At 37.7% G+C, this 21,491-nt stretch overlaps 1 protein-coding gene across 1 annotated transcript; it reads right to left on the bottom strand.

Annotated features, from left to right (window-relative positions):
* Window positions 1–1,580: 1,580 nt before the first annotated feature.
* Window positions 1,581–20,455, bottom strand: rnf217 (ring finger protein 217). The gene is made up of 6 exons (XM_056269342.1): window positions 19,496–20,455; window positions 5,978–6,208; window positions 5,662–5,826; window positions 4,007–4,208; window positions 3,500–3,571; window positions 1,581–2,370 (listed from the first exon to the last, which is right to left on the bottom strand). The coding sequence occupies exons 1-6, from the start codon at window positions 20,336–20,338 to the stop codon at window positions 2,291–2,293; spliced, it is 1,593 nt and encodes a 530-aa protein (XP_056125317.1). The 5' UTR covers window positions 20,339–20,455; the 3' UTR covers window positions 1,581–2,290.
* Window positions 20,456–21,491: the final 1,036 nt, after the last annotated feature.

Genomic DNA, 21,491 nt, shown 5'->3' with positions numbered 1-21,491 from the left:
ATAACCAGTTGAATTAGATGGCATTGCACAGGTTTTGTACAGGGCATTTCCCAAAAGAGTACTAAACCAGCAGGTCTACAAGTATCTCCATGCCTTAACACTCATATTCCTGATACTCCAGCCTGACCGTGTTGCTATGGTTACAACCTTTCCTGCAATGCATTTCCCTGCACTTTCTGGCTATCCTCCAGATACTTTGTTTGAGTATTAAATGGCTAGCTCAATTCAAATCAACATGGGAACAGACGTTGGAGTTGAAGCTTTTTTTTCCGGGTTGCCTTTTGTTTAAATTTCATTGCATGTTGTGGAGTGAATGTAGCATGTCTAATGGTCACGATTATACATTTGTTGGCATGCTACAGTATTTGGTTTTTGTAACAGCATGGGATTGAAACAAACCCAACACATGGCAATGGATTACAGTGGATATGAATCTATAACACTGTGCAATATACAGCAGGGTTGCCTATTGGGCTGATAGTCTCGAGCATTGTGTCGCTCAGTGTCTACGTCTCAGTGTGCAAAGCTAAAATATGCTACAAATGAACGTCAAAAGTGTCCATATTATGGACATTAAATTTGAATGAACATTTCTAAGAATTATACACACTCAATTAGAAAACATTATGCATCTAACAGTTTGTTCAAGGCATGCACTATGCTTCCATGTAGGGTTTGAAAGTCTGAGACCACACTTAAAATCTGGCATTTAAAAACCAACATTATATCAGCATTTCTAGGTGACTAGAACATCTCTAATTCAATTTCTCATATTAATTATGTGAAGCCGGTCAGATTTTTTTTTAAGCCATTGCAGCAAAAGATGCTCTTTGGATCATTCTCCAATCATGCTGGGTAACATGAGCATCAGAATTCACTCAAAAACGATTTTTTACCCCCTTTGGAATAACACGGACAGATAGATCGATGACATTAAGACATTGAATGTGCATTAAAAAAGTAAAGGTGAATTCTGACTTAATGTTGATTTGATAATAAAACAGGACTACTAAAATACTACTACTAAAATATTCTTAAATTCATGCACATTTTGCAGTTCAGCTTTTCACTGTAATTGTTACGGTGATAATTTTTTTTAATATATACATTGTAATATATACATTTAAAAAAATATTCATTAATTGGTTTTCTAAGTTTCTAATGTTTTTAAATACATTTTTAGAATTGTTTACATATATATATATATACACATACATTATAATATATATACATTTTTAAAGATTTATTAAAATATATTAGTAAATGATGTGTAATTATATACATATATAAACATTTAAAAAATATATTAAAAATGAGTTCGGAAACAAATGTTAATATTATTTATATACTGTATATATATATATATATATATGTGTGTGTGTGTATGTGTATGTGTAAATATAAATATATATAATGTACTATATATATATATATATATATATATACATACACACACATATTTAAAAATTAAGTTAGAAAACAAATGTTTTTAATATTACAAATGATATTATCAGCATAACAATTAGAGTGAACTAATTTAAATGTAAATGCTAAATTAGACAAAAGCAAAATAGGCATCAGACTTTTGGACCCCAGTGTATATTGTGTTTGGTTTACAGCTTTAGATTTGTGAAAACACAGAGCTTGAACACTTTTACATGACACAGTACTGATTTGCATGACCTGGATGACCTACATGTCTTGGCGTGGAGCTCTGGGTTCCGTGTAATTCGGCACCTTTTGTTTTCCACAGTGTAGTAGACAGAAACGTGTTTTGTTGATCATGCAAATTCCAGGGGATGTTGGCACAGCATGAAGGGGAGGGAGGGATCGAGAGGGGATAAAGTGGGACAGACATTAATTCAGCAACTCACCATCATCAAGCACTAAACGCTTACAGATTATAACATCTGATGCACGTCATAAATAGATTAAAGAACAATATAATTCACACTGTGAGGCTCCACTGCATTACACATCCAGCAGGAAATTATTACGAGTCTAGTTCCATTCCTTAAAATGAACTGAATTCAAATCAGTTTGGGGGCTTATAAATAAAACATTCTAAAACAAAATCTCCTCAATAAGTCTTTGATCACGATGCCAAAGACGTCGTGTGGAGGAGAGGGTCAATGTGCAATTGAAGATATTCACGAGGCGCAACGAACAGGAAAACTGCACGTTGTGATTGTTGTATCTAAGTGGCCAGTGTTTGGTCACTTGGCACCCAGGGCTATTTTGGGGTGTCTGTTTGTGTGTCCAGGTCCTGAGCAGGATGACCGAAGCTGAATCAGCACAGCCAGCGACCCGATCCCTGTGAGCGCTTCCTCCTCCGCTTACAGATGTAGTAGATAGGCAGAGCAAACAAGCCTGAAGAGAGATCAGTCACAACACGGGACAGCTCGGTCACACTGCAATCATCAACTAATCTAGTCAAACAATCACGGTCTGAAGTAATGTGTACCAACAAGTTCTTTACAGGAAAATAGAAATAAGTTTGTTTTTAAAAGAAGTCTCTTATGCTCGCCAAGGCTGTAATAGTGTGAAATTTTATTACAATTTAAAATAACTGTTTTCTATTTGTATTCTATCCGTGATGCAATCAGCATCATTACTCCAGTCTTCAATGTCACATGATCCTTCAGCATTTATCTGAATAAGAAATCTTTTGTAACATTATAAATGTCTTTACTGACTTTTTATCAATTTAATGCATCCTTGCTGAATAATTAATTTCTTAAAAAAAAGAAAGAAAAAAAGATTCTTACTGACCCCAAACTTTTGAACGGTAGTGTATAGTGTTACAAAAGCTTTCTGTTTGAGATAAACGCTGTTCTTTTGAACTTTCTATTCATTAAAGAATCCTGAAAATTTTACAAAAACTGTTTTCAACATTGATAATAATCAGAAATGTTTCTTGAGCAGCAAATCAGAATATTAGAATGATTTCATGCGACACTGAAGACTGGAGTAGTGATGCTGAAAATTCAGCTTTGAATCACAGGAATACATTACATTATTTATTTATTTATTTTTTGCATATTTTTATTTGCAGATCTTATAACTGTTATAAAGTAAAACAATCCTTAAATTAATATCTGCATAAATTAAAGGCAATATTTTAACAATTATCATCAAGATGTATTTAAATAATTCATTCCATAATATAAAAATATCGATTTCTTGGGCCATACAGTCTTGAATGATACCCAATATGGCTAAGTCAGTCCTTATTGCCTGTCCAGCATTTTGAATTTTGAAGGATTTTGAAATGCTGTATTTTACCAACACTTTGTAATATCAAGATTCATATGGATAAATGTCACAACCATTTGTATATTTTCATTATAGAACTGATTTTGTTATTGACAATTTGGGTGGGAGGGGTGCTTAATTGTCATAAAAATATTGATAAAAAAAGCTAATATAATTATACAATCTTATTTGTTGGGATGCAATATAACCCAGAGATGTTCCTGACAGGCTACACAATCCTTACCTACGACCAAAGCCAGAGCTCCGAAGACCATCACGAGGACAATGACCACTGGAGCCACCAGCACTTTACTCACTGTGGAATGAGCGACAGAAAAGCATTCAGGCTCACAAAAACAAACACATTTAGAATTCTTATCTACTTCTGGACTAAAGAGAAATGGATGGAGTGCATTTGTCTTTCTGAGCAAGTCACTTGGTTTAAGTGAACCCTGTGAAACAAACACTTGTGTCTGTGATGTATGGATGGTTGGGTATCATATGGTTCACTGGACTAGCCTGAGGACACCACACAAACACTGGCTCATGTAAAGTACACACACAGAGATATGCAAACTAAAAAAAGACCATAGAGCCGGTCATATCTCTGCGCCATTACTAACTGGCGTTATCAGGAGGTTTTAAACTAGCATGGTCTGGATTTGTGTAAACTGTTCTTTCAGGTTCTCTAGTTGTGTCAGGACATTTTATTTTTGTGACAAGAACTTAAATTAGTTTGCATCCAACTTACTACAAACAGAGCCTCGGACCAGCCGGCGCAGGTGGGGTTTCTCAGGCAGGTAGCGGTACTTGCATCCAAACACACTTAGGTTGGAGGTGTGGTCCCCAAAGAAGCGCAGATGCCTGTACTTCTCCCCACATCGATAACAAAAGTTTGTGTTGCACTGTGTGCAGCTCATGTGATCACAGCCCTCCGTTCTCTGAATGTGAATCTGTTGGTATAGAGAAGAAATAATCCTGGCAATGAGTAATCTATTCACAAAGATGCACCATCCAGCCTATATTTTTTTTCTTCTTCTTCTTCCACATATTGGTTACATTTCTAGCCAGATCTAAGAGCTAGTGGGGCAGATTTCCCTGAATCTGGGCCAGTGACTGACATGTTCAATTAGTGAAAGCCTAAGCTCACAAAATGATAATTTAGAATGATTACACTGATTATTCCAACAAACAATGCACTTCTCCAAATTATATGGCTCTCAAAGTTAAGATCTCAGCTAAGCCCTCAGGTATCTGGCTCAGGTATGAAGGTATGCCAAACGCCCATGTTATGATGTGTCCTCCAAAGCACCATGAATGCAAAGCACTAATGTCTGGATGGAAAACAGCAACGCCTTGTAGAGCTTGTTGATCTCTTGAAATTGTGTCAGTGGAAAGAAAATGGTCTCAAGTGAACTTTAATTTAGGATCACTTTGCCCACACCCCAGTCTTGTGACTTCCTGCAATGCCATGTTTACTAAGACCGTAAGTAGAATTAGACAAGAGGAAAGGAAAAGAAATACAATCCCTTTTCACTATCTCAAATGGGAACATTCCGTTTTTACACTGACTGTCTCTGTTTATTCGCACTACGTACCTCCTATTCTTTTTAAATTAGCCATATTTTATTTCTGTAGCAAGTCTACTTGCTTTGTAAGTCAAGTTTCTGGCACTTTAAAGTGTGATAGATGGGTTTTAAATTGACATTTTCCAACCAGACAGTTGATGTACCACATTGACTTCCATATTAGGAAAATAAATACTATGGAAGTCAATAGGGTGCATCAACTGTTTGGTTACCGACATTCTTTAAAATATCTTCTTTTGTGTTCAACAGAAGAAAGAAACTCATACAGGTTTGAAACAACTTGAGTAAATGATGACAGAATGTTCATTTTTACGTGAACTATTCCTTTAAGGCAATAGCTAACATAAATGATATACAATTCTTTTACAGCATTTATTAATGTTTATGCTAATATCTACATATTCATTTTTTTTTACATTTCAAGTTGTATGAATTAGCATTAATGTATCAAATGAACATGAATGAATAAACAACAGTATATTTATTAATTAACATTAATCTAGATTAATAATTGCTGTAAAAAATGGCAGTTGTACATTGTTAGTCTATGATACCCAATAGGCAGTGTAGGTCATTTGCATATAGTTTTGATAATACTTTACAATAAGGTTAAATTTGTTAACATTAATGTATTAGGTATCATAGATTAACAATGGACAACAGCCAATTTTACACCAAAAGTTTGGGGTTTCAAAAATCATGATCATGTGACACTGAAGACTGGAGTAATGGCTGCTGAAAATTCAGCCATCACAGGAATAAATAACATATGAAAATCTATATATTAAAAAACAGTTTTGTAGAGTTCGTTCATTACCTTGCAGCGTGGGCACTTCTGAGCGTTCCTCTGGCCATGTTCGATGACGCTGGCCCAGTGACGCAACAGTTTGTCTCCTTTCTTGTAGTCTCGACACTTCAGGCCTTCATGCCAGGGCGCATGGCATTTAAAACACCAGACAAACTGGCACATTGTGCACTGAATCTGAGGGGGAATATTTAAAGTCACAACCAACACAGACAGTTTGCTTACTCAAGAATGTCTTTTACCACAGAAAGTCACTCTAAATCAGAGTTTAGGCACATAACTCCAAACAATGTAAGCTTATTAACTGCAGAAAGGACAAAAACCTGACCTTATACTTGTGTTCAATCTTGGTGGACGTCTGTTGGCTACGACCCTTCAGGGAAGTAAACAAGCTGCACTGGGGACACGGTTTTGTGCTGGAGTCCAGTCTGCTCAGCTCCAAGAAGTACTTGTATTTTGCAAGCTCCTCACTGGTCAGGTGGGGAATCACCAAGCTCTCCTCCAAGTAACCACTGCACTCCGTGATGGGACACACTAAGTGTGCCCGACCCACGTGAACCTTAAAAGAAACCCAAATTTACACATGACTAAAATGCAAACAACCGACTGCAGCGTTAAGGAATATGTCAGGTCAGAGGTCACCCTTCCGCTGGAACTCGACTCTCGAGTTTTAAATGTGGATATATTTCTTACAAAAACCCGTCGCTTCACTTCAGAAGGTATTTATTAACCAACTGGAGTCGTATGAATTCACTTTATGATGGATGGAAGAGCTTTTTGGAGCTCTATTCAATGCCATTACAAGGCTTGGAAGAGCCAGGATATCATTAAATATAACTCCGATTGTGTTTGGCTGAAAGTAAGTCAGTCATGTATACCTAGAATGGCTTGAGGGTGACTAAATCATGGGATAATTTACATTTGTGGGTGAACCATTTCTATAATGCAACGTTAAGCCTTTAGATGACTCCATGTGCAGTTAAATATGTAATCCACCCTGTTTGAAAACGGTTAACTGCACAGTGACGTGTGGACAGTGATTTAGCGTTCTTGGAAATCGCGGGTTTTAATCAGTGATTACAAGCTAGTGCACAAGCAGCAGGAAGTCCAACCAATCTGTGTACACAAGCAACTCAAATAGCCACTGTACAATCAACACGACACCCGAGGTACTTCCAAGTCAATGATCAACGTCACTTTCTCAAACAATCACTGGGCTATGGTAAATTGTGACTGAAGATGGCTCAGGTAGGAAGGTACCCTAGGGGCTCGTTCCTACTTGTTTGCACAGGTTGAATGCGGTATGACTTGTTGATAAATGGATATGTGTTGAATGACCTTTCCCAGTCTCCTGGAGGGTTAAGAGATCTCATGGATCAGTGAGATTCATTTCAATCTCATTGTTCATATTACTGCAGGGCTTTGGTGAAGCCCTACAGCTGCAGGACTGTGACTATCAGCACCTCCCCTGCGAGAGGATCAAGTCCCACCCATCTTCTTTCAGCTCCCCTTTGGGACGACAGGATTACCGAGCACTTCCATCGCAAAGAAATAATCTACTCTCAGCTCTCCTATTTTTATGCTGGGATGTCAAGCACACATTTAGTGGACATTATCTGAGCTGACAATAAAAAGAGATGACAAGAGATGTCTGTAAATTCGAGCAAGTTTTGGGTAGTTACAAATCAGCTGGAATAAAATCTGCCATGATATGTGTAAGCAATGCACTCTGGACCAAACTAGACAAGATTGGATTCCGTCTGTCCCTACATGATGTGAACACCAGGAAAGTTACCACTTTCGGTTTACTACTATACTACCACATTGTACATCCCTAAAATATGGCTATGCTAGATAATCACCCTTGTTCTATGGAAACAAAGGTTACTTTTAGCGACGGAGTCACGGAATTATACAGCAAGTGACGAGTCATTTAGTAGCCTAGGCTAGATTTAATTTTTTTTTTTTTTTTTTTTAGGGGTGGTAAAGTTTAGTCGCTAGAATCGTACACATTCAGCCCTTTGTTTTTTTGAGCGTTTTGCCACAAGTGTTGTGTTATTAAGATCGTTTCTGCTGCTCTTCGTCAAGCTGCTTTTGAGTACATAAATGCATCTTTAAAAATCTTAAGAAAAACAACCAATTAGGGCAAATTGAACCTGAAATCAACCTAATTATACAGGATACATTTACACAAGAAGAAACACTTTGAGATTTTTTTCAAAAGTACGTCAAAATCACCTCCATGAGAACAAGGTGTGTCCCAATTTGCACCATTTTGTAGTATAAATAGTGTGAGTAGTGTGTTCACATTAAAAATTCCAACCAGAAAAAGCGCACTTTCAATACCCGAATGATGCACTTATTTATCTGGAAACAAATAAATACATGTAGATTGTTGGACACTTCATGCACTCAACTGTCGCAGATTATTATGTAGCCAAAGGGGAGGGTCTATCAGACTCCGATGTTGGACGACAAAATACCCATTTAAGCCTCACATACTAGATGGATTAATACATATTGCGTTGTATAAGTGCATAGTGTATACATAGTACGTCATATGGGACACAACTTTAGATTAACTAAGCTCTGCTGGAACAGGCTTGTACTAGTTTGGGGATACTGCTTGATCATTTATAAATGACGCACTTGACTAATGCAAAAGATGGTCTTAGTAAACAGCACTAACAATGCTCATGTTGAGACAAGGGCTCTTGTGGCTGATTGTCTGGGGTCTTGTTCTCGCAGCAGGTGAGATTCTGCAAGCAGGGTGTGTGTGGAGTTTACTTTGGGATCCTAATGAGATCTGGCACTCCCATGAGAGCCCTTACCTGAGTACATGGCACCAACTGGTGACAGCAGTGCTAGCACTCCCCCAGGGCCACCCACCGGTCCTTTTTACACCTGTCAGCCTGCTGCTAATGGGCCGACCATACAGCTAGCACAATAACGGCACTCAGCAGTCACCGCATACATGAACAATCCTCTCAGTATGGACAGAGTCTGATTTTCAGCCTGCCATGTCACACGCTGGCATCCTGTATCAACTTTGGCATGTTTTCTGATTGACCAGCACCGCCTCTTGAGGTGGGCTATTTTCTCGGGGAGATATTTGATGGAAGTGAAATCGAGTGCAGAATTTAAGCATAAATCAGTTTTCTTTATGGTAAATACCCAGTCAACAGTATCAAAGAAACCAAATTGCTGTAGGAAAAACTGAATTTATCTTTCACATCTAGTTTATATTAGTTAATAATATATTCTAATATTAACACTAACCAAGTATGGCTTAACTTAATCTAGAAGAGCATTCCTATCCTTAGATGACTTTTGAGAAAACTATGCTGCATTCGCAACACACAGCATGAGAAACCGTGAGAGGGTGAACACCTCAGACCTAAATTGTGTGTCCAAACCAAACACTTTCAGTATAGCATTCATAAAAAAAGTAATCAAACATTTTTTTTCCATTTCCTCAGCAGATTTCTTGCATCACCTAATTTCAGCACTGGATCACATTTTTTTAATCTAAGGCCCCATGAAAATCAATTACAGTAGGTTGTAGGTAACATTCAGTCTTGCAGAAAGTCTATACATTCATACATTTTAAACGGATCAGTTATTCTGCAAGCCTTTCAAAAAGCCATCTATATAGTACTTCTAAAAAACATAAGATTTGATTGCATATAAAAGATCAAATCTAATGAGGCATATAAAAGACAGTACAGTATCAACGCTGAACTGACTTCAGCTGAACAACAGCCGAAATGCATCATTTTCCTGATATTACTGTAAAGCTGCTTTAAAACAACCTGTTTTGTATAAAGCGCTATATAAATAAAGTCGACTTGACAGCAAGGCAAAAAGTGAAAAGCAGACAGACAGACATTTTCAAAATGTTGAAGCACTGTGGCTTTTAAATGCTACTTTCACAGTGCAAGAGTAGAGATAAATCAAAGGCTTTATTAAAATAAAAAATAACGCTCCAACACTATACAACTGGTGAAAGACAGCTTATGAAATCCGACTGTTGGGCCATTTTCTGTCATTTAGAGTTTTTGAAAAGAACCTTGGTAAAGCTGAGCTCCTGTGCATCAGGGTTGGGCTGTTGTATACCTTTATCAATTCTCTATAATTTATGAGTTAAGAGGAATTCACCGACCAGTCACACCAGAGAATTTTAACTTCTAAACTCCAGAAGGATCATTACAACATCCCTAAATTATACAAATATTTAATTTGGACTAAATCAGCCTCATTTAAATTCAGTTTTGTTTTTTAGATAGCTACAGTTTTTGCCTTAAAAAGTAAAAGTGTTTATTGTATTACAAACCATGAATACACACACACACACACACACCCATGCATACATATAAAATATGTATACAGTATACATACGTACAGTATATACACACACACACACATATACACATATACATGGAGGGATCTTGAGACACATTTAAAAAAACAAACAGCTGAACTATTTTTAACTTGATACATTCATGAAGCTAAAAATAAGCGATGCTTTTGTACATAGAGCAACAAAAAAAAATAGTGCAGACTAAATCTAAGAAGTCACAGTTTATGCATAATAATGAACAAATCACGTAGCAGTCGATCACAGAAGTTCTAATTTATTGTTGAAGTCTATGTAATTGTTATAAAAGCAGTGTTTTGATGGCTGTGGCAGTGCTGCTTCACAGGGAATGAATTTAAAAAGACACAAACTCTCAGAAATAGTCCATGCCAAATGCCGTCAGCACACTAGACAGGTCTAAGAAGTTGTCTCTTTATTCATCCCCTTTGAAACAATGCTGCTAAAAATATTAACTACAAAAATCTGAATAAATTAGTAGACTCAGACCCACAAATGACATGTTGGATGAAATATGGTTATGGTTGGCTATGGTTACATTTTTATAGGCAATTTATTCTTACCCATAAACATGTTATCATACGCACAACATGGGTGTTTATTTTTTTGTTACATAAATTCGTATTCCAAATTACAGTTCTGGATCCTGTTTTTGAGCTTAATTCAAATTCAATTCACCTTAGGAATTCAGGAATCTTTGTGAAAGTTGTGTTGGCATTATAGAGATATACCATATATTATGACTATCCATGTCTCTTTAAACATAAGTAAGCCGCTAACGGACTCAACAGTACAAGCCAGCATTCTGAAATATTACTCCAAAGAATGAACCAAACGCCCTTGCCATAGGCACCTGACATTTAGACTGGTCGCCCCATTTGCCAAGCCCACAAAGGGCTGAAATGAGAAACAGTGGCTCTGTGAAGTTAAATATTAGCTATTTAAATGAGTCTTTTGTAGTGCAGACCTCTCGCCATTTCTTTTCAGTAAAAGTGCACATTAACCATTCACCCATTCCTTTCATCTGGTTACAAACAATATTCATAGCATTCATTTGAGCTCATATATTCATATTATCTAAATTGCTTTTGAAATCATGTACACCACAGGCCTTAAAATGATTGCAATAAAAGCAGGATTGTGAAAAGATACAATGTCATCTTCAAAAGTAGAAAAAGTGGCCAAATGATAACAAATCATACAACAAAAGCAGAAACTTAACTCAAACTCAGATGTTAAAGGGATAGTTCACCCAAAAAAGAAAGAAGATAGGCTATTTCACAGAGTTTCTGCAGGTTTTATAAAAGTATTTAAGACTTTTTAAGACCAAAATGTAAGGAATAAAGTCAAGGGAACACAACATGATTGTTAATATGTTCTCAAAATGTAAATGTCGAGGGAGAACACAAAGAGTTGTATTAGCAACACTTCAAAGTTTAAAAATAAAACTTTTTACCGATCTCCATTACTTTTTAATTCATTAAAAAAAATTAAACAGTTTTGTTTAAGGTTTGAATACCTGCTCACAACCACTAGAATATGGACATACTGCAAAAAAAGCAAAACCTAGGCCCAGTTTCACAGACAGGGTTTAGATTAAGCCAGGCTTAGGCCTTAGTTCAATTAGGGCATTTAAGTGGCTTTTATAAACATGCCTTAGAAAAAAAAACACATTACTGCTGTGCATCTTGAGACCAAACAATGGCAGTAACATATTTTAAGATATGCCAGTGCAAGTTGTTTTCAGTTAAAACAGCTCAAACACGCATCTTCGTCTGGAACTAGGCTTAAGCCGTGTCTGTGAAACCAGGAGTTAATGTCTTAATTTTGTTTCTCAAGTAATGTATCTTGATTTAAGGATGTTAAGATATTTGTACTGGAAAACAAGACAAAAATACTGAGGAAGATATTTATTTTTTATGCAGTGCATGCAACATTTAATGCCATGACTTTATGAATTTAAGGCTTGTTGCTCTGATATAAGACCTTTTTAAGGCCTTAATTTGTGGAAGGGCAAATTAAGTTTTTTTTTTTTTTTAGATGCAGAAACGCTGATTTCAAAGAACGTTGCAACTTTTTGTCCATAAAATTAAATTCAGTGTGGTTAAAAACAAGACAATCTTTCAAAATAACTTCCTTAGTGTTCTGCAGAAGAAAGTAAGTCATTCAGGGTTGAAATGGCATACGGGTGAGAAAATGATGGCAGAATTTTCATTTTTGGGTGAACTATCCCTTTAAAGCAACACCAAGGAACTTTTCCTCTGCGGTCGCCCTACAGGTTGGAAGCGGAATTGTCCATTACCGCTGTCATAAATAATTTAGCCTTCCGCAGCCTACTGTCGCATGCGCACGCTCGCTGTTTATCCAGCACCGGCTTTGGAATCAACAATGGCAGACATCCCAACCTGCAAGAAGTCATTTCAGGGAGGTATATCTTGGTGACTGGATTGTTAACTAGCGGGTTGACTAGCTTTCGTGAGGCACACTCGCAAGGTCTCTCGCTCTCTCCCTCTCTGCCGTGCTCGCGCTATGTATGTTATGCGCGCAGTATGTTTTGTCTCGCATGCGCGCTCTAGATTCTGGCAGATTTTAACTAATTTGCGGGCATCAGGGATAGACTGCAATAGACTTGGGATGTCTGCAATGGCCATAGACAATTTGAGGAAGTGGTAGGGGAAGTGACGTATGCCGTAAAGCAGTCGAGTTTTGTAGTTCTTTTTGTGCTCGGGTTACTACCCGAAAGCCGAAGTTACATAGTGCGAGTAAAAGCGATACAGACCACGTCAGGCTATGGCAGACGTGTCATTTAACCTATTGTAAGTCGATGTACCATCACAAGGGTCTTGGAAATATATTATGAAGGTTGAAAAGTTCCATAGTGTTGCTTTAAATAAAATAATTTCCATCCATCTAGACATAGACTGCATATGATTGCACGTCACTTAACTTTTCAGGCCTAAAGCTATGTAGGCAAAGAGGAAGTTTCCAGTCAAAAAGTAGCTGGAACCAGAAACTCCCTATGACGCTGTACACAGCTGTAAAGCTGTCATTGGATACGATTCAAACAGACAGGTTTTACAGGTAATCAGTCTTTTACAGCAAGTCCCAGAAAAGCGTAACACACATGCTGCAACAATGGGAGGAGTGGCGATATATCTGCAAGCGGATATATAAACAAAATTCTTTTTGGCAGCATCATCTCACAATTGTGCACTCCAGAACACAATTGAGAAAAACGTTCTAGGCGTGCAGCTAAACAGGCCAAGTGAGATCACCAAACGCAAGTTACCTCTTGGGCATGAATAAGACAAAACTACACCGTCAGCCACAAAAGACGGCTATCATTATCACATCAACCTCTGTCTGACCCCCGAGATCATTCACAGGGGCAATAAATCTGATTTGAGAGAAGAGAAGCAACAGGCAAGCCAGCGTTACTCGATTATGTCCACAAGATCCCTCCAGAAGGGCAAATTGTTTCTATGTTGCAAGCAAACCGCACACAGACCTTCCAGCCAACAGTCATGTAATGTAATTAGGGCACAGAGAGGCTGAGCTCAGTGATTAAGCAATCAATTACAGCACAAGTTCTTCCTCCCCTTCGCCATGAGTCATGACTCACTGCACACGCGGTAGAACAAACCTTCTCTAGACCCTCTTCCTCTTTCTAAGAACCTGATATTACAGAACCGTGTCCAAACTAGGGATGTGATCAACTCCATGTTTTTGGTTAAGGGTGACATGAAGGTCTTAAAGGGGTAGTTCACACAAAAATGAATATTCTTTAATCATTTACTCACCCTTATTGTCATGTCAAAACCTGCATGACTTTCTTTCTTCTACAGAACATCAAAAGAAAAATGCTTTCATCCATACAATGAAAGTCAACGCTGTAAAAAGTATTTTTCATTGCAAGTCGTAATTAAAACAAAGATCATTGGGGTGTGTTTTACATGAAAATACTATTTCAGATTTTCTACTTTAAAAACCTCATGTTTATTTGAATGTGTAACTAACCGTTTCTTTGCAACTGTATGTGATATTTACTAGCAATTTCTAAGTGAAAACTTTTATAGTAAATCATACCAACAGTCCTATGTTGTTTGGACCACAAACTTAAAAATTCTGTCATCGTTTACTCACCCTTATGTTATTCCAAACCCTGTATGAATTGCTTTCTTCTGTGGAACACAAAAGAAGATATTTTGAAGAATAAATATCTTCTTTTGTGTTCCACAGATGAAAGCAATTCATACAGGGTTTGGAACAACATAAGGGTGAGTAAACGATGACAGAATTTTTGCTTTTGGGTGAACTATCCCTTTTACAACTTGGGTTGTTTTGGGGTTCACCTGATGTGATCAGATGCATTTCTTAAGCTGCCTTTTCACTATCTGCAATTTTTTAGATACAATTGTCGCCATTCTAGTCACAAAACACAAGTTGCGATATCTATCATCTCTCTTAAGCAGTCAAAAGTCGGCTTAAGGCCCAGGTATAGCCTACTCATGGCGAAGTTCTTTTTTGTTCTTTGATTAGGAGTAAAAAGAAGTTTGAAATATGTAACTAGCGGTTTACTGTTAGCAAACATCCAACGCTGACCACACTGCACACTGTAATGTGCTGCGCACTTTCCTCTCAATAACAAAATAAACAGACTTCTAAAAGTCAGTAGTGAGAAAGCAGCTGCAGTTAAAGCTGCAGTCCGCAGTTTTTCCTCTTTGTCGCCATCTCTGTTTGAAATCTGCAATTGCAGTTATTCGCGGAATTATCAACTTTACGTGAGTTGTGCCTCGACACGGCACAGCGCGGATGAACACAATGTTTGAGGAGAATGTGCAGCAGCTGTCAGTCACCGTGCCGGTGTGGATACTGTCATTCAGAATCACAGATTATTATTTTTGGAAGTATGACCAGCATAATAATTTTCAACGGAAAATGTAATCTGAACAAGTAACATTCACTTTTGTTCTGGTTCAGACATTGCAGTAAATCGCGTTGATTAAAGCAACACCATGTGATTTTTCCTCAGCGGTCGCCCTACAGGTTGGAAGCAGAATTGTCCATTACTGCAGTCGTAAATAATTTAGCCTTCCGCAGCCGACTGTCGCACGCGCACACTCGCTGTTTATCCAGCACCGGCTTTGGAATCAACAATGGCAGACATCCCAACCTGCAAGAAGTCATTTCAGGGAGGTATATCTTGGTGACTCTGGATTGTTGACGGGGGGGGGGGGGTCGGCTGGTGGCGGGTTGACTAGCTTTCGTGTGGCACACTCGCAAGGTCTCTCGCTATCTCTCTCTCTGCCGTGCTCGCGCTATGTATGTTATGCGCGCAGTATGTTCTGTCTCGCATGCGCGCTCTAGATTCCGGCAGATATGAACTAATTTGCGGGCATCAGGGAGACTCAGGAGACTCCCGGGAGACTTGGGATGCCTGCAATGGCCACAGACAATTTGAGGAAGTGGTGGGGGAAGTGACGTATGCCGTAAAGCAGTCGAATTTTGTAGTTCTTTTTGTGCACGGGTTCCTACCCGAAAGCCGAAGTTACATAGTGCCAGTAAAAGCGATACAGACCACGTCAGGCTATGGCAGACGTGTCATTTAACTTATTTTAAGTCGATGTACCATCACAAGGGTCTTGGAAATATATTATGAAGGTTGAAAAACTACATAGTGTTACTTTAAATCTAACAATCGCTTATCATATCACGTAAACCGTGCAAATTATACTTTGTTCTCAATTTGTTAATGTGAACAACGTCAGCATTGCGTGACTACATGTAATGTCCTTCCGATATGTATCCTTGTTTTCGCATGGGTCCGGTTGCAGTCTCTTTTTTTATCTGTAGCCACTCCGAAGTCCGAACGAAGTCTTTTGCATTTTACAACGGGTGAATCTCCAGTTGTCACTGGTGATTGTCTTTTGAACCTTTCTGGATCCACCATCAAATTGATAAGTTTAATAATATGAAGTGCTGTGAGAAAAGGCTATAAATCTCCACCTCCAGCACCCTCACCAGCAATATAGCCTACTAGCCGAAACTCCTTCTTTATGTGTACAGATGTGACGTAATGACGCAAAGACATGCTCGAATTTCCACCAGTACCACTGAAATTAAAAACATTATTACAAGCTTACCGCTTTGAATCGAGCTAAGGCAAGCAGAGAGTTTTGAACACTGGCTGGTTATGTATTTTTTCAAAAATGTATTTTGGATCATTTTTAACCCAAAAAAGCTACGGACTGCAGCTTTAAGAACGCATCTGATCATAGTGACGTGATTATGATTGCACCAGCTCTGCAATTTGGTACTCCAGTCACATTTATTTATACAGTACTTTATACAATAGATTGTTTTAAATTAAGCAGTGACCGTACTAAACATCAAAAACAGCGTCTCTTTCGATTAGAATTACAACTTCAGTTTTTACAATAAAGCGGCTCAGTCTCCACCAAACAAACTTAGCCTTGGTCTGATTTTTTTCCGAAATTACGTCATACCAGTTTGTTCTTCGATTTCGCTCGAAGTATATATAGTCTTTTAAGGGGTCGTTTACATTTTACATTCAACTTGACATGCTGTCTAAAAACCACAGAGGATTGGCAGTGATGCTTTAAATTGGATTAATTTTAAAGATGCAACTTTTCCAAGAGGTTTTTACAATGCAAAACCTAAAGTAGGCCTACACAGCCTGGTCTCATTGTTAATACGTAGGTATTATACGTTATTTTCAAAGATAGAAAACGTACGTTTTTGTACGTTTGGATGGATGCTGAAACGTATAATATGGACGTATTTGCAAAATTTAAACGTAACATTATTACGTTTTTACAGCTACAAAACGTTAACTATTTACGTATATTTCATATCACAAAGATATCTGTATACTTTCACTTTTAAAGATAAATGTAATTAAGATCCCTTAATCCTACTCCCAAAACCTATCCATTTTATACAGAATATAAAATGTAATGGACAGAGGTAAATGGCAGTTTTATTAACAATATAGCATTAAAATATATTTTGAGCCACTAATCCTAACGTTAAGTTACTCATACCCCTAAACCTACCCATAACCATTCCTTAAAACAACGTAGGCTAACACAATTATGAAGAGAGAAAAAAAAACATAACAGACAGACGAATATATACATTTCACAATCATTTATTTATTGCGAAAATGTCAAAACCGGTAAGTTACCAAAAGTCGTTCACATGATGATGCGTTGCAGTCGCAGTCCTCTCTGGCAGTAGGCTATTTATAGTAGTTGTGTATGAGGTACAGATCAGAATTTAAGTTATTAACGTTAATCCATGAAAATGTTAATCCGATTTCGGTTCGCTCTGTGACGGCGCGCGCGCTTCTCCATTTCAAATGTACTACACCGATTGAAACACGGCATGTCGCAATCTGTGACGAAGCAGGCGAGAGCCAATGGGCGTTTGATATCACGGCCGTAAAACATGTCGTAACGCTTCTTGAAGGTGCATTTTTTGAATTTGAATTCATCACCAGCGCGGGATTTGACGTTTGCGGTCGCTGCTGAAAAATGGAGATGAAGAATACTGGATAAAGGGCTGAATAGCTTGTTTTCATATGACGTCACGCCACTGCGTTGCCATGGCGCGAAATGCAAATGGAGGGCAGGAAGTGATTTGCTGTATTTAGAAAGCACTATAACAAACTCAAAATGCCTATGTTTTGCGTCGTTTATGGTTACTTAAATCGATCAAACCACGAGGAGTTTTTATCGTGTACCAAAAGTTGTTGTTCATAAAGGGGGAAAATTAAAGAAATTGACCGAAAAACTCCGGAAAAACGGCTTGCAAACCTACGTCTGCGGTCGGGAGGAGCCGAATGGGAAAATGCTCGTTTGTGCAGTGATCACTTCGTCAATGGTGAGTTAATACAACTTAAGTGGCTATGTTTGTGTAACGTGTAACATTTACGAACTTTGTAAAGTCAAAGTATGTCTGTAAGACGAGGTAGTTGCTGATATCTACCGCCTCGATGGCAGGAAAATCTTTCAATTCAGTTGAAAATCGCACCTCTTCATAACGTAAGGATCACGTCCAACATATGTTTGATTTTTTGTTTACATCTTTCTCTTGTAATAGCGTGTAAAGTAGTACAGTACGGACTTTCCTCCATCTCGTCCATTGCGCTCTTCACTCCCCTGCCCTCCATCTGAATTCCGCGCGTCATCATAATCACGTGACTGAAACCCAGCTATAAGCTAATAAAATGTATGTCTTTTGTGAATGTATCAGTATGTTGTGTTTTATTGGCGAAAACACTTTTTGTGTAACTTAAATAAACAAAAAAATGGTTAAACGATTAAACAAGGTATTATTAATAAAAGTGTAACGCTATTCTTGTTTAACACCACGCAGGCTAATTCCCCGAAACTAGTTTGCTGCAGAAGGCACGAACAGAGCGAAATGTTATGTATGAGTAACGAAATTTCTACGTCGGTAGATTTGTTCATACGTAAATACATTACGTTTTTGTGCCGTCAATACGTAAATATTTTACGTTTTAGTCCTGTAAATACGTCAGTATTATACGTTTCTGCGTGTATAAAACGTACAGGAATGTACGTGTGATAGAACTACACTTTACGTAAAAATACACACGTATTCTCATGAGATCACGTTGGCCTACACCATGCAAATTAAAGCACCACCATTAACAATTTCAAATTAAAATGGTCTGGATGACTAATTGACCACTGCGACTCCATATTAGTTTAAATATACAGTACAAAAAAGTTTCATATTTTCAAGTTTCACCAAAGCCCTCACAAGACTCATTTAAGCACATGCTGGTTTGTCAAGCATCTTTGAGGAACTCGCAAATATGGTCATTCTTTTTTTCATATCACACAGACATGACTGTAGTGTACAGTCACAGTGTTACACACAATAGGGGCCTCTACTCTGAAGCAAAGGGAGTACTAATGACAAAGCCTGGGATGATCACATAGGCCAGTCTTAGCAGAACACAGTAAATTCATCACTTCTCTAAAGCAGGACAGGATAGGCTGAGAACGTTTTCACAAGCACAATAGAGAACCTCTCCATTAACAAACAAAAACATGCTATAATTAGAAGACAAACAATAAGAAAGAGCAAATATCAGGATGACTGACAGCCAGGTGATCATCCACCAAAAAGAACCAAAACATTCTTGTTGAAGCACCTTGGTGTACATTAAAGACCATAATATGGTAATCATTCAGTACCATATAGCTATCACTGCACCAGGGTATAAAGACAGGAAAGCACATGATCACCACAGATTCACAGCTTCAGGAGGATGTGATTCTCATTGCTGGCATGTAGAGGCATATATTAGGTTTGCATCACAGACACAAACAAAGGGACATCCCCGAAAACAAGACTTTTTATTCAATGCTGAAAAGAAAGGATAAATTTGCAATGAAATGGGGTGGATGTGGATACCTGCGAGATGATGTATCTTTTCAGACATTCTTCACAAACGGCCTTTTTGCAACAGTGTAGCGGCATGATTTGTTTGTCATCAAGACAAATGCGACATGTTAACACAACAGATAAACTGCTGTCAGCATTATTATAAGAGTGGTTTATTCCAGACTCCATCAGGTCAGAGACTGTATAGGGCTCTGGATAGAGATCATGATCCAATTCTGAATTTGGCAAGTCAGGAGGTAAAACCAGCACATCTGATGATGATGATGATGTAGTCTCATGATCAGATGTTGTTGTTTTCTCAACAGGTATCCTATAATTATCATTGGCAATACAGTATACAGTGCAGTAAACATGCTCTTTTGATTGGCTGGTATCTTCATCACTCTTGAAATCAATATTATAATCAATATGATGATTCCCATCTGGACTTCCCAATCTCTCCGTGTCTTGTTGGAGACTTTTTGTGCTACATTGCATCCTTTCATCATACGTTTCATGATCCAAATCGTTCAGTTTGATGACAAATCCTACTTTCTCCAGGTCTTTGGGATCTTCTGCATCTCTGATAGAACCAAAATTCCTTCTTAAAATATCCACGGCTCTTATGGTTTCCCTCTCGTTATTTTCTGTATTTTTAACTCCCGGCTCATGTTTGCGTTTATGAAATTCCAAAACATCCTTCGAGGATAATAATGATGATGATGACACCTTCGCCTCGCTGCTGCGGACATCCTGGCCGAAATCAGTGCTCCGTATCCCGCTGGATACATGGACAGATTCCCCATCGCGTCCGGTATAACCGGGCATATTTTGCGCGGTGACATTCACACGCAAGGAAGAGTCATCTTCCATTCCCGAGCGGTCAACTTTCCATTTGTGCCAAACACACACGGTCCGGTTTCAAACTCACAAACTAAAAACAGAGCGAGTAACTATTATACCACTTCCGGGTCTGAAATCTCAAATCCTACTACGGCAAAGCGTCGGCTTATGAATATTAATTGAGCCACGGTGACGTTACTTGGTAACGTCCCAATAGCACACATCTGTCTTATGAATATAAATTAGGCGGCTTTGACGTTGTGTCGTTGTCTTCCAATGGCAACGACCTAGTTTATAAATATTAATAAATCCTTCAGCATAGTAGGATTAATAAATTCACAGCTGGGAGTTATGCTACTTTTGTTTAGGCTCAACTAGGTGAAAACTATTGTATAACCTATTAAATGCGTCACATCAAAACGGCATGAAACTTTTGAACCTTCTTAGGCTAATCTCATCGAATTATTCTTGATCTTAATAATTACAACTGTGAATGTTTTACTATGTGTTAATACAATTTTGTACTTTTTATATTTTGATCAGTGGATATAATTTTCTATATCTGACTGTATGACAATCCGTTTTGACTTTTTTTCATTCCCAGGATATGAATTCTTGATATCAACAATTACATTTTCCCTGGTTAAAATGCTAGATTTACTAATATGGAAATTTGTAACAATGGATATCAGGAATTACATTTCCACTTGCCTAGTAAAAATGTTAATTCTTGATATCAACATTGACGTCATCACTCGCAGAAATATGAATACATGGTATCAAGAATTAAATTTCAACTGGTATAACTATCATTCTTGATAGGCCTATAATTCTAGTTAAATCTCACCATATGCTGCCATTCAAATTCAATTGTTGATTTCAAGAATTGAATACTTACTAGTTGAAATTGAAGAACAGATCAGCTATGCATTTCTTACTTGTAGAAATTTAATTTTTGATATCAATAATAACTTTGTTACTAGTAAAAATATAAATTCCTGATATCAAGAACTCATTTTTTTACTAGCTGAAATATTAATTCTTGACATCTGTTAATGCATTTCAACATGTTACATTTGTTATTTCTGATATCTGAAAATGTATTTGTGATATCAATAATTAGGAGAGTAATTTCAGATATCTAAAATGGCTTTCTTAGGAACAATCACATTCATGATATTAG

Source organism: Rhinichthys klamathensis, unplaced genomic scaffold (genome assembly GCF_029890125.1).
Source record: "Rhinichthys klamathensis goyatoka isolate OS25496 unplaced genomic scaffold, OSU_Roscu_1.1 h1tg000281l_1, whole genome shotgun sequence".
NCBI classification, from domain to species: Eukaryota; Metazoa; Chordata; class Actinopteri; order Cypriniformes; family Leuciscidae; genus Rhinichthys; species Rhinichthys klamathensis.
This window is presented reverse-complemented; position numbering and strand designations above follow the sequence as displayed.

Excerpts from the sequence above, each read along its gene's own strand:
- rnf217 (XM_056269342.1), bottom strand. The coding sequence starts at position 20,338 with ATGGAAGATGACTCTTCCTTGCGTGTGAATGTCACCGCGCAAAATATG. Across the intron at positions 6,209-19,495 it reads AAAGATACATCATCTCGCAG|GTTCACGTGGGTCGGGCACA; the intron begins GTATCCACATCC and ends GTTTCTTTTAAG. Across the intron at positions 5,827-5,977 it reads AGATTGAACACAAGTATAAG|ATTCAGTGCACAATGTGCCA; the intron begins GTCAGGTTTTTG and ends ATTCCCCCTCAG.